This window comes from Triturus cristatus, chromosome 11 (assembly GCF_964204655.1).
Source record: "Triturus cristatus chromosome 11, aTriCri1.1, whole genome shotgun sequence".
In the NCBI taxonomy this organism is placed as follows: domain Eukaryota; kingdom Metazoa; phylum Chordata; class Amphibia; order Caudata; family Salamandridae; genus Triturus; species Triturus cristatus.
The window spans coordinates 415,407,555-415,421,277 of NC_140594.1; the positions used below are offsets into that span (position 1 = coordinate 415,407,555).

General features: G+C 43.4%; 1 protein-coding gene across 1 annotated transcript in view; it reads right to left on the reverse strand.

The window, feature by feature from the left end:
• Window positions 1-317: 317 nt before the first annotated feature.
• UBE2D4 (ubiquitin conjugating enzyme E2 D4) overlaps window positions 318-13,723 on the reverse strand; it is a 377,357-nt gene continuing 363,951 nt past the window's right edge. The window contains exon 7 of the mRNA XM_085636153.1: window positions 318-2,241. Within this exon, the coding sequence (XP_085492279.1) occupies window positions 2,196-2,241 (46 nt within the window). The 3' untranslated portion in view covers window positions 318-2,195. The remainder of the gene's footprint in view (window positions 2,242-13,723) is intronic.

A 13,723-nucleotide genomic window follows, 5' to 3' on the forward strand; every position in this document is an offset into this window, starting at 1 on the left:
GGAGCTGATTAGAGGATTCTTGAAATCTAAGCTTGGATACGAGGAAGACATTTTGTGCACATGCAGGGTACATTTTAATCCGATGCTCCCTGTAGACCTCTGTCTTTATGACCTTGCTGTAAACAAACTTTGTCGAGTACCTTTTCCTAGAACACACTGCTTCATTCAAGGGATTGTAAAGCAAGGATAGAGCTCCTAAAAGTGTCCAAAGGAAAAGGAAATAAAGCAAAGCTAACCCACTTACCAGTGAGTAACCAACTACAGCCATCTTTTAGAGAGTGCTTAAAACCAGCGGTACACAAATTAAGCAATAATTATTTCTGTCACCCAGGTCATCAATGCTCACTTTAATATCCTTGTAAGGAAACACCACAGACCAAATCTGTAAAGATATCGGTAATTGAAATATTTCCTATATATCTAAAGAAGAACCGTGCCAATTATGCAATGATTAGCAGTATTTTAATAATGAAAAAAATAGATAAACCAGTTTTTTTCTTTTAATAAGGACCTGCTGCCATAGAATTTTGACTCTCCACTGCAGGGTAGTTAGCTGCCAAAAATAACAGCATGCACATTTCACATCCGGGGACATGTCTATGCAAAGTGTACAGAGTGTTGTAGTCAAAACAAAAACAAAAAAAAAGTTTCTGAAAAGGTCAATTTGTTTTAATGCTACTGCGCCTGCATGAGGGGCTTATGTACCGCATGTTAATATCAATAATGGAAAGCAATTGGAGTTGCAGATTACTACTACTGAACATTAGCTCTGAAAACAAACATAAAACACACAAAAAAAATAGAACAGTACGTAAAAGCTACTTCATCTACACAGTAATCTGGCACAGGTTACTTTTTATGGGCTTTCGATCTTGGAGGAAAGAGAACGGTGTTCAAACTAGTCCGCAAGGAGAACAGCTTCATGTGTGCTACTTCTATTTCACAGAATAGTCATGCTGTATCTTCAGTGCATTCCAGAGGGAAATATTCAAAAACACTATCATGAATTGATGGCAGAGGTAGGAAAGCACCATTCTCCCCCCAAAGCGTTCTTCTGTAGCAACTAAACCTTCCATCTCGCTCTAACAGTGCAACCCAGCACAGCCATTCTGTACCCCTTGCAGTGTGAGGAGAATGGAAGAAGTTACTTACCTGTAACAATAGTTTCTCCAATGTGGAGATCATGAGATTAACCAGTTTAGAATTTACTGCTGCTGAGGTCGTAACCAACAGCCCAGGGAATATTCTAAGCTTGCGAATCTGAAGCAGATAACCACATAGGAGAAGGTCCAGTTACAGTGGCATGGGGTCCAGAAGGAGGAATTAGATGGTGCAAGAAACGCCATCTCAAAGTGGGACCCAGCATAAGGATACCTCTCAGCCACTAAGCGAAAGGCGACTGTGGACACAGTACAAGCTCCAGCATCGCTACTCATGCACAAACGCTGTGTGATAAAGTTATAAATAGAATGGGAGTGGGGAACTCAGCGAGTCTGCATAGTGAGCTGTGGAGGCAGAGTCCACTGAATCGCCTAGCGCATTCTATGATGAATATGTAAGCTCAACGGACAGATTGGCCACTATCTTCATGAGCTTCAAGGCTCACAAGGAAGCTTGCTGAAAAGTAAACAAATTCTTGGGCTCCTAAAGTAATTCAACAGGTTGAATGTTCAATCTGAAAGGCGTTAAGTTCCTTCGGTGAAGTTCAAACAGCAGGCAGTGCCGGTACTGTCAAAGGCTGTGACTGCTTGGCACAGGCAGACCGCCATGGATCCTGTATGAGGCTAGTAGTCCAACTACAAGGTCCACCTTTCCAGTACAGAGAGGCAGCTCAGGATTTAATGGTCTTGAGAATCAGCTGCCAATCAAACCTGAGCAACGTTGGCTTAAAAAACGTGACAATAACCACCGAGCATAACCCACAAAACAGGTGCAGATGATGTGAACACAAAACCTAAAGCACTCCTGATGCAGACTTCCGCAGAATCCCGCTGTATAAAATTCTTTGCAAATGGCACTAGGCTTGTAAATTAAAGGATTGGCAGCCAGACCTCCGATCCTGGCTCTCTAGTTAGCTTTTTTGTATTTGTTTCAGGTTTCCCTTCTGAAGAGGAGGCTTTTATCCACATCTCCTCGTGCCCAAACGTTGTCTGTTCGTAAAATTTGATAAGTGTTTTTGTTATGTTTTTAGCAGTTTACATTGCATACTTCTGTGTCCATTCCCGTGCTAGCCTGTTGTATCTGAAATAGAGAAAACAAGATCCAATCAGGACAGCAGAAGGAACAGGCATTATCCACGTCATGTAAATTCATCATTTTCACTGGCTTCTGCATTGCGTAAAACTCTTGTTTGACCACCCTGTAACGTGGGTATCTTTACTTAATTTGCAAAAAGTACACATGACAAAGCTGCACAAATGGACTAATAGTCTCAAGTATGAAAAACATCAGAGTTGCGAGTCCTTGATTACCAGTTCGTGGGATTGGAGAGGTACATTTTTTGGAGTCAAAGCAGCATAACACCACTGAACAAGCATTTGCAAAGCTACTAAGTCTGACCGTGGGAAGTCGGTGCAATGGTTATTTTTTAACTTTTAAATCAAGCATATTCCTCAAAAATAGAAATAAAACTATGTTTCTTACTAAACATCGGAGCCATATGCCTGCAATTATTAGCTCAAAGAAAATGCACGACTGGTTCTAACTTACTCTAACATGAAGACAGTTTAAAGACAAAAGATAAGAAATTCAAAAGAAAAAGAGCATTGGGAAATTAAAGAACTGGGACACCAGCCCTGGTACGGAAGTATATTTCTTTTTAGGTAAACGTGCACATGCGTTCAGGAAAAATGCTGACACTCACTAAACGAGAGCCAGTATTTTTTATTAATTTTTTTAATGTTGGTTTCCACAAAAGTGTTGTAAACGAAATGGTTTACTTATGTGTGAAAATCAGGCTCACGGAGTTTCGCTAAGCAGAACTCCACGAAGTGACAAAAAAACTCCACAGAGTTGCGCAAGTGGCAGAGTGCAGTGCAAACTACTGTTCGCGCTGGTCTTTCTGCAGCTGGGATAGAAATTCTACTTGAGCGGCAGCTCGTGCACACAAGCTTACTGTTCACGAGCGGGGAAAAAACTCCTCTGCACTACGCAGTGCGGAGTTTTCTGTACTCCGCAAGCTCCGCGGAGTGAAAAATAATTCTGCGAACGGAGCGGAGTTCACCGCCCAGGTCTAGTGAAAATGCTACATATGCAAAAGTGGTGGGAAGTAAAGTAGAAGAATTTCAAAAAAGTCTACACCTTAACAATACCAGTAAAAACAAGCATTTGCAATGCAATAGGTCTCCCATTTTAAGAGTCTGAGCTACTGGCATTGTAAATGACAATGCCTTATATTTATGTGTTGTTTTTTAAAACAGATAAATAAAAGGCATTGTCATTTACTATGTCCAAACTCTCTCAACTGCAAGACCTATTGCATTGCAAATGCGTGTTATAATTTTTTTTTTCAAAGCGTTGCGAGAGAGGTGCCCTGCCACAGCAGGCAGGTCAAACCTATTTGAGAAAATAGTGCTCGGAGTCTATAATTAAAGCCTACCAAGTAACAACACACATAACCGGGGGTGTCACCATGAGAGGTTACAAAATGAGACAAGGCAGTACTAAGGATGGACTACTAAGCCTTGTGACCAATGAACAGCCACAGTTTACAGTGGACAATGACACAAGCCAATAACAAATATGGGCGGAGAGTGGGCGGAGCTTCAAGTCCCTACCTCAATACAGCATGCCTTGCAGAGCAGCGTATGCGCTGCCCAGGCTTGACCAAAAAATGTATGGATATACAGGACTCCCTGCGTTTGTCTAGCTCTGCAACCGAAGAACTGAAAAAAGAAACTCCTCTTTAGAACCCTACCTGGTGGGAAGACTTCTAGTTTAAGAACCACAGTTACACCCAGGGTCTGGCCCGGGGAGGGAACTAGGCCCGGGGAGGGTGTAACTGTGGTTCTTTGCTTTGTACAGCCTCTTGGCTGTGGGAACATTAACTAGGGCCTACTCTACAACTGGGAGTCTTTCGAGGACTGTATTGGATAAAAGCCAAACGTCCCATATACTATAATTACATTGGAAGTCCGTGGTGTAGCCACAAACCACCTCCTTAATAATGGAGACGGAAGTCATGTTTGACGAAGACACCTTTACAGAAATACTGAGAACCCCCTCACTACTGGCAGAAACAGTAGTAGCATGCACCGTAAAAAACTCTGACGAATGGGAAGCTCTAACAACCAAGAAGAAAGAACAGATAAGAACAGCTCTTCATGGAGCTTTTATGACAGAATACCGCTCCCAGGGGCCTGATAGTCACCAACGAACCCAGACTCTTTCTGAACAATAAAGAATTCAGGATCAACTGGTCCGGTATAGCCTGGAAATGTACCAAGGACTGGCTGGCGCTCATTATTAACACGGCAAGACAACTGGCGGATGCCCTTCTTGTTGAGATCCAGCAGAGCGAGAGTCGACTTAAAACGACTATTGATATCAAAATCTTTAAGAAAAAATTAGACGATATCAATAACGACCATCAAGAATACCGGAAATTCCTCACCCAGTCAAAGATTACCAAACTTCAAAAGGATGTCTTGAAATTCAATAGGGATACAGTCTACCCCTATACGACTGATGAGTACTACGACAAGGCTCCAGAACCCCAACCTACAAGGAGACGACAGCAGCAACAACGCCCCCGTCCAACTCCCCTGAACTGGACTTTCAGTTCAGGAGATGAGCGCAGTACATCAGAAAGCGGCGAAGAAGACAATGGAGGTACTACCAACCAAGGTCAACAACAAAGACCGCACCATAACCAACAGATGTACGCCCCTCCTATGAATCCGTATGGATTTTGGCAGCAACCACCGTTCTATCCGCCGAACTTTGGCTATTATCCCGGTCCACAACCTTTTTTATCCAGGGGCAGGGGACGAGGCAGAGGAAAACAGAAACAATGGAGAGGACCAAGAGTACACTGGGAGGAAACCGCCGAAGACCAACTAGGCGCAGTAACAAGGAGCAGGGGCAAAGGCACCACAGCCTCAACGAGCAAACAGACACAAACATAGTGAACCTGAGTAATTACCAACTATCAGGACCTGAACAATCAGTACTACAGAAAGGTTTAGGCTTTATACCCACTCCCCAAAATGATCCATTTACCCTACATACCGAACTGGCACATTTTTTTCAGAAAATCAGACTCCGGGCCTTCTTTGGAGACACTGAAATAAACAAACCGAAGGACGATGGACATACTGATCTAAGAAATAAATCTACCTTTTATCCACCTATACAATCCATTCCATGCCAGGTTCTGGCTTTTGAACAGGCAGTATTGGCAGAAAATGAAAAGATCGATTTTCACAATCTAAAAGGCTTCCAAAACCTAACCCAGGAAGAAAAATCCGCAATGTCAAATCTCAAAACCAACAGAGACATCACGATTAAACCAGCGGATAAATGTGGGGCCACAGTGATCCTGGACACAAACGCATACGATCAAGAGTGCCTGAGACTATTAGCCGATGCAACCAGCTATGATGTTTATCAGACGGACCCTACTGGACGCCTAATGACCAAAATAAAGTCCATCGTGGTAGAAGCCACCGCCAACAACTGGATTACACAACATGAAGCAGACTTCCTCATTAATGAGAACCCTAGGATGCCCAGGTTCTATACCCTGCCGAAGATACATGAAAACAGGGTCCCACCACCAGGAAGACCCATAGTCTCAGGGATCGGTTCCATACTAGAACCCCTATCCCAGTTCTGTGACTGGTTCCTGAGACCTATTGTCCAAAATTCAAGAACCTACCTACGGGACACCAAGGATGTTCTCGGTCTCCTACGTGACATGCCTATCAATCATATGGAAGACACCCTGGTCACCATGGATATTGAAGCGCTATACACCAGTATACCACAGGAGCGCACTTTACAAGTGGTAGAGCAAATAATTCTAAACCAGGATTGGAACTATGTCACTCCACAACACTTCATAATGGAATGTGCAGAACTGGCACTATGTGAGAACTTTTTTGAATTCAAGGACGTGATATACCACCAGATCAAAGGTACTTCAATGGGGAGCACATTCGCTCCCAGTCTGGCATGCCTCTACGTACACCAATTTGAGGAGTACCATATCTTTAAGGAAACAAACCCCTACCTTGATCAAATCAAAATGTGGAAGAGGTACACCGACGACGTTATGATCGTCTGGAGGGGTACCAATGAAGAAGCACCATCATTCGTGGAATGGGTAAACAGCATTGATCCACATTTGAGATTCACACATACCATCGACAAAGAAAGAGCAATATTCCTGGACCTTGAAATCAACCTATCTTCAGAAGGCCTACGCACAAGAGTTCACAACAAAGCAACCGACAAAAACAGCCTTCTGCTTTTTGAAAGCTTCCATCCCAAAGCCCTAAGACAAAACTTCCCGGTAGGGCAATTTCTGCGCATCCGCAGAAATTGTTCAGAAATTTTAGACTTTCATGAACAAGCAGACACCCTGGAAATGAAACTCAGAGCAAGAAATTACCCCAAAAAATTGGTCAAGAATGCCAAAAAAAGAGCTCGAAACAACAACCGGGCAGCTCTTTTAGAAAATACGCCAAAGGAGCCGGCCAACCGGATGGGGTGTGTCACCACCTTTACCCCTGCGTCCAACAAAATTCAGAACATTATTCAAAAGAAATGGCGCATATTAAACACCAGCGACAAAGTCTGGACCCAACCCCTATTTGCGTACAAACGCAGTAGGAACATCAAGGATGAACTAGTCCATACAAAACCACCAGCCGCTACAGATGACAACCAACTGACACTATGGGGCCACCAACGACCAACTGGACATTACCCCTGTGGCGATTGCGTATCATGCCAATTCACGGCCACCACAAAAGAAGTGGACATAGGTACTGAGCGACCATGGACTCAGAAGAACTTCTCTAACTGCAACACAGAAAATGTAGTGTACCTACTCAAATGCCCTTGCCAACTCATGTATGTTGGCATGACTACTAGGCGTGTAAAGACCAGAATTAGTGAGCACCGGAGCACTATCAGAAGGAAGAAAGATAACACCAAATTAACAAAACCCTTCCTTGAGAAAGAACACTGATAAAGATCTAAGATGGACGGTACTGGAAGTAGTACAGAAGCGCAATGGCTGCCTCTCACATGTCTTACATGTTAGAGAACAGCGCTGGGTGTTTCGCCTTGGGACATGGAAAAACAGATTGAACAATGATATCCCATGGCTACAAATGAAGTAACTTCCCTTAGCGCTCACTAAAACATACACTTTAACAGTACCCATTATAAAGACAAAAACACAAACAATAGACACAGTAATACATGGGAATAGAGCTATACGTAGTTTCCCTCACTCCCTAAAACTAGAATCATCTTGATCAGCAATCATGCGGTAGCTGTAAAATCAACTTGTGCACTAATTGTGGGTTTGACCACACCGTCACCCTGACTGTAAACAATCTGGGTTTGTTTTCTCTTCCTTTCTTCTGTGTAAATACTCGAAACTGCTCCCGTCATGAAATAATACTCATGAGCAGGGCACATGTTCCCCATATTTCTATATAACGTGTCTACACACGTTAAATCACTCCCTTGTATCTCCAGAAACTATGGCAGGCGCTTTCATTGGACCACAGCTGGTCCCGCCCCACCCCAGGCAATCATCTGAGGTAATGACGGGACACAGGAAGCGGCGTGTCATAGAGCAGCGCCATGTGCTGACACACCCCCACGAGGGACAGGCAACAAACAGGCAACGTGCAGTCCTTTCTGCATGCTTCGCTCAGGACACAGGAAATGCAGCATCATCACTGTGCGCCACGCTCACCTGAAACCCATATCGCATGCCACGATCCCACCCAACAGTATAAAAGCTTGCTGCGCACTACACTTAATGTCACCGGGGAGGAGGCTGGATGCATGCAGCACTAGGTTTTCTAGCGGGGAGTACGCCTTGAACTGTAAGTCGTTGTTCTGATTTCTTCTTCCAACAGGTTGAAACTATAGTAGACCAAGCACGCCCTGACGTTTTTTTCTGCTAACTAATTCAGTATCTTTGATATACCTTCCCAACCAGTCTGGTTTTTAACCCTTTTGTCTTCATCCTTTATCGTCTCCCACCAGAATGTGGCCACAAGGATTTCCCCCCTACCCCTCCCATGGGGCAAATAGGTTTTTCCAATAGGGTAAGACTTCTATTTTTTTCACATGAATGTCAGAATGAACACAGATGCCTGACACTCATATACATTTTTCACCTTTTTCACTTTAGGAGAGAGCAGTAAGTATGGAGCGTGACTGACACATCAAGGTCTACCGAATGACAACCATTTTGAGTTATATATGTTTGTCTCACCCCCTCTCTCTTACAGGTTTCTCTAAACAGATGGCAGCTGGCTATAGGCCTACGCCCCCAGTGGTAAGATAGGAGCCCAATATTTAAGGTCCTGACGAATGCCACGTACCCAAGTGGACAATACAGGCAGAAACATGTTGACCCCCTATTAACAATCACTGATTCACAGCGGCGACGGGATGATAAGGTCCCCACTCACCGCACTTATATATTTTAATCCCACATAGTAACCCCATAGAATAAAAATTGTTCAGGTATACTATGATGGTTTTTAAATTCACTCACTCCTTTTTTTGTTTGGGACCCCACTTAGTTTAGAAGTGCATCCCTGTCTTCAGGTGTATGCCCGCCCTCTATCAAACGCGGTTTTTAGAGGGCGAGGACTGGCAGATGATGAAGCATGACACCTGGTGGTGTGTGATGCCAGTCCGTCAATTTTTGTGATTTGCCCCCACTAAATTGGGCATCTCTTAGACACAACTAGGGACGGTCCTTTCTGTGGTTCAAGACTTCTAGTTTAGCCTGAATCAACTACTCTGCTCTTGCATGGGGGCTTGCTTTCCAGCCGTCTGTTAAAGATATTATGCTGGCATACAAACCAGACTGTGGCCCTAGATAGACTGCGGTCGTGTCAATTGCCATTACTACTGCCCGACTATGCAGTGCAAGATCTTGGACTAACTCCATAGTGCCTACGAAGTCTGAGTGGTGGGTTCTATTCTGCCAGACTAGAACTGGGTATTTATAGGGCAAGGAGGGCAAAGGGACTTGAACGCTTCAAACGTATTTGGGTTATTTTTTTTTATTTCTGATTTGTTGATTTTTCTGACTGCTGCAACCTCTCTTATTTAATTTCTCCTCAAACGTATTCATTCTAGGTACGTATCCTAATGCCATTAGGGACTGATGTGGTCTGGTGATCGTTTTCAACTCTATAAAAAGTTCAATAAAAATATATATTTTTAATTGTGAGTTGGTTGTTTGTTCTTGTTCCATTTTTGGTGGACCAGTTGCTACCAAGTCTGCATTCTATGTAAGCAGCGTCTGAAGGTAGCCCCAACTTCCAGTCAGAACTTCCACCCTCCCCCGAAAAAATGACAAGGGAACACTAGATTTGGGCGTTTCTTTGACAAAAAAAAGTACTCTGAATATGATTTGTACGTATCAGTTATATGTTCCTACATAGAAATGAATCTTTTTGACGGCATATCTAGTATCTTAAGCGTGACAATATTACCAGTGGTTTGAAGAATCCCAATAACTTGAGGACATGAAAGTAACTTTTATAAGGAATCTGCACAATAATGCAGTAAGTATGAAAATATCAGGAAATGCACTGTAATTAGTGGAAACAGTATGACTAATGATAACCCTTATGTTTGACAACATAACTAATGCCGTGCTCGTACAGAATAGTGTGCGACCCTTCCCAAAGCACTTCAGTTCCTTGTCACGGTTCTATACCTTTATATTAATACCCATATCTAGTATCAGCTTCATGGGATCATAACTCTACATGAAACTCATTACCAGCTCCACTGGGTCACTACAGCCACACATGAAATTCTGAGATTATTGCTTCTGGGCATTACCATCAGCTTCACTTGGATTCCCACTTCTGCATATAACTAGTATCAGCTTCTCTGGGACCACCGGGTCTCCAGCAGAAGAGGAGTCCCGTTCGTAAACACTTGAGAATTAAGTGGGTGGCTACTCATAGTGCCCAAGAGCCACCACCCGGCTGGTAATACTGACGACTGGATTCCTAGTCCATACTTGCAGATCTAGATGCATTCTGAACCTCCTGGTCTCTACCCTGCTGATACATTAGAGGACAGTACCTTGAGTGATCGAGGTGGATCTCCTATAACTGGCTTATCGTGCTGCACCACCTTAACCCAAGTAGACACCCTTCTGCTGTAAGTAGCGCAGAAAGACCAGCTAGAAAGTCACAACTTCTAAGAATTTGGAGAACTAATTGGTGAAACCAGCCATCATATTTTTATCCGGCACGCCTGCCTCAAACATAATTTACTCCATTATCGTTATGCTCTCTTTACCAAGATAAGAGCACCTCTCTGGTTAATCACACACAACACAAAAACACGTCCCACATAGGTTGAAAACAAAGACAACGCTCTTCCAAATACACATCCTTGAAGATGCAGAATGCGTGTGTGAGTAAGAGCTTTAGACCCCCAATAGGGTTAATTAAGAGCTACATAAATACTACAATACAGTACAATGGCTTAAACTGGCTGATCCATTTCTCCATGCTGTTGTGGGCAGAAGCAAAATGTGAATGACAGCTGGAGACCAATGGATTAAGAGATCAGATCCAAATACCGTCTATGTATGTGTATGTGTGCATTTTCTTTTTATTTTTTTAACCACATGAGGATATCGAAACATCTAAAAGGTGTTTCTAGGCAAGACCTAAAAACGTGAAGTTCCTGCTGATAATCTAAACAGAAACAAGCACTCACAAAACCAATAGGTCTGGATTAAGTATGCTAACACAGACTGTGTTGACACATTAGAGCAAGACTAGGGTGACCACCCCCTTCAGGTTGTTATGGACATTATTTCCAGACCTGGGATTCTGTGCGATAGCCTAGTAGTGCATTCTAGGTGTTTAAGTCCTGTTTTGCCTCCACGGTTAACTCACTGGGCTCGCACAATAAAATATGGATTAGTGAGGGAAAAGTTCAGGACTGGAGACAATGTCTGGAATGACCTGGAGTGAGGTGGTCACGATACGCGAGGGATGGCAAGGAGCACCAGCAATGGACAGATAAGACTATGGCTGCAAATGAGTCCTCATTCAGATTAATGCAAGCACTCGTGTGGAGGGTGGAAGGGTACATCCAAACAGGAAAAACATGAATATTCCACACAAGTATTGCCAAACCTTAGGGCGGTGACACATTTCTCATTCACTTGTTTTTTTCTACAAGGTCATATAAAAATAAAAAAGGTTTTGTGCAATTGGAGATATGGTTTGCAGTATGACCTGGCAAAGTTACATGGATAGATAGATGAAATAGTAAACAACACAAAAGGTGGAAGGTTCTGGCAATGCATTGAACTGAGAAGGTTTCTAGCTGCTGTGCAGCAACCAGCTAAAGTTGTAAAATGATGTTCCACGTTATTCTGACATTTACATTGTGCACAGGACTGGGAGGCAGACACAGCACAGGCGGAGGCTAAGAGGCACCCAGGCAGAGTCAGACCCGCAGGGTTCAGGAATCTGGCATCCCCAGCACCATCCGGGATAAGAGGCGAGCACAGCCTGCCGGGACTTCAGAGAGCCCCCAGCGGATGAAGATTGGGCACAGCCCTCTGTGCCAACTCCTCTTGTGGTGCTTGTGTCTGCCCTCCTAGGACCAGCCTCATTACTGATTGCTGCTGCATTCCCTTCAGTTGTGAAAAGAGGTGGAGGCAGCCCAAGGAGTTTTAAACCTGAACTGCACAGTGATTTTTTTGTCTGAGAGAAATGGTTCAACACTTGTGTAGACAGGGGTGGGGTTGGGGGGGGGGGGGGGGGGGAGGTGACAGTGGACTCTGCAGAGTCCAGATCACATGTTCCTTCTCTGTGCTATGCCTGGGAAATTCACCATGACGTGTGTATAGTAAAGGAGAGGGATGGCAGGACCAGACCTAGCGTTTTGTTGCCCTTTATTTCACAGGATAGGGGTCTAAACCTTTCTGACTACTATAAACCCCCAAAACATCTTTCTCAAACTTTGGCCTCCTTTCTTTCAGAGAAGTCACCCAGATAACTGGCAAAAACAACCAATATCTACAAAAAAACAACTTACTACTTCCCCTTTCAAATCCATTCCCATCATTCTATCCCTGCTCAAATCTACTAAAAGCACAAGAAATCAAGAGCACAAATATGAGACAACTAACGGACAAAGGAAACAAAAATTACTAATCTACTATTAACCTCTAATCTTGTGTTCCGGAGTAGCATGCTACTCGCTACAAAGTGCTTCAACACCTCGTCAGGAGAAGTAAGCGCTATATAAATACAATTTACAATTACATATGAAGCCAAAGTAACCAATGCATTGTAAGAGGAGCAGTGTGAAACCCAAGGGTGAGAAAGCTGGCCACAGACTTTGTGAAATATAAACAGCTGGGCTAAATTAAAAAAAAAAAAAAATTACCTATTTTCTCTGACCCCTGCTAGACTACAGCATTTTAACACGGTCAAAAAGGCAAATGCTAAATCCTATTTTCAAGCTCATTAATACATTAGATGCAGGAAAGCTCGACACTTGATTTGAACGGTGACTATAGGCAAACCACCCTGACACCTGAATGAAGGAGAAGACCTCTGCACAGCCAAATTAATCTACTAGTTGACTCTATGACCTCGGGGTAAGGAGCACTCCATGAAAGTTTAGAATCTTAGAGGGCATACGTTGAACTCTACAATGGCCTAGAGGCCGTTTGTGAGGCCTACCTAGATGAGGCGAGGCCCCCCCCCCCCCCAAAAATGTTTGCTGTATTACAGCGGGCCATTCTGACCATGAAAACAACCAAGTACTAAACTAGTCTACTGCCTATCTTGTCGGCAGGTGGATAGAGGGAAGATTCAAACTCTGTAAGTTAAAGTCCAGGCAGGGATGAACAACCACAACCCATGTGAAAACACCATAGTATTTTACAGGGGACCTAGTAGCCCCCTTAAAAGTCTGGCGCTAAAGAAACAGTTCATTAAGATTATCTGGAATGGCAGTATCAGAAGGCCTTTAAAGACCAGAATAAAACACTACACGATGTCCTTGTACGATCAGCCCTTTATAAATGAATGCAACGGAATGGAGCAGTCAAATCAGATTGGCAGGAGCATTATCTTCATCAGAGGTAGAAAGCAAAAACGTTGATAGGTGCAATGCCTGAATTTCTCTAAAATACTGGTAATTTAGAAGGGGCATATTTCAGTCAATCTGTTTGTTGCTCCATATGCTGCTCTAGACAGGGACCACTCGTATGCAAAGCAGACTAGGTTTTGCTCCAGTAGAAAGGTCAAGATGAAAATGTTTGGTTAGCTCCCCTCTAGATGGGAACACATGCATCTTCAGACACATTTTGAACTATTTAGGTCTAATCATTAAGGTACAGCTTGAGTCCAGTAGTGTTTGTGGGGAAATTATGGACTGGAATGCAGCATGAGAAACTATCAGTGGCTGAGATTAATCCACGCACTGCATGCATCATCTTTAAAAAAAATATATATATATTTAC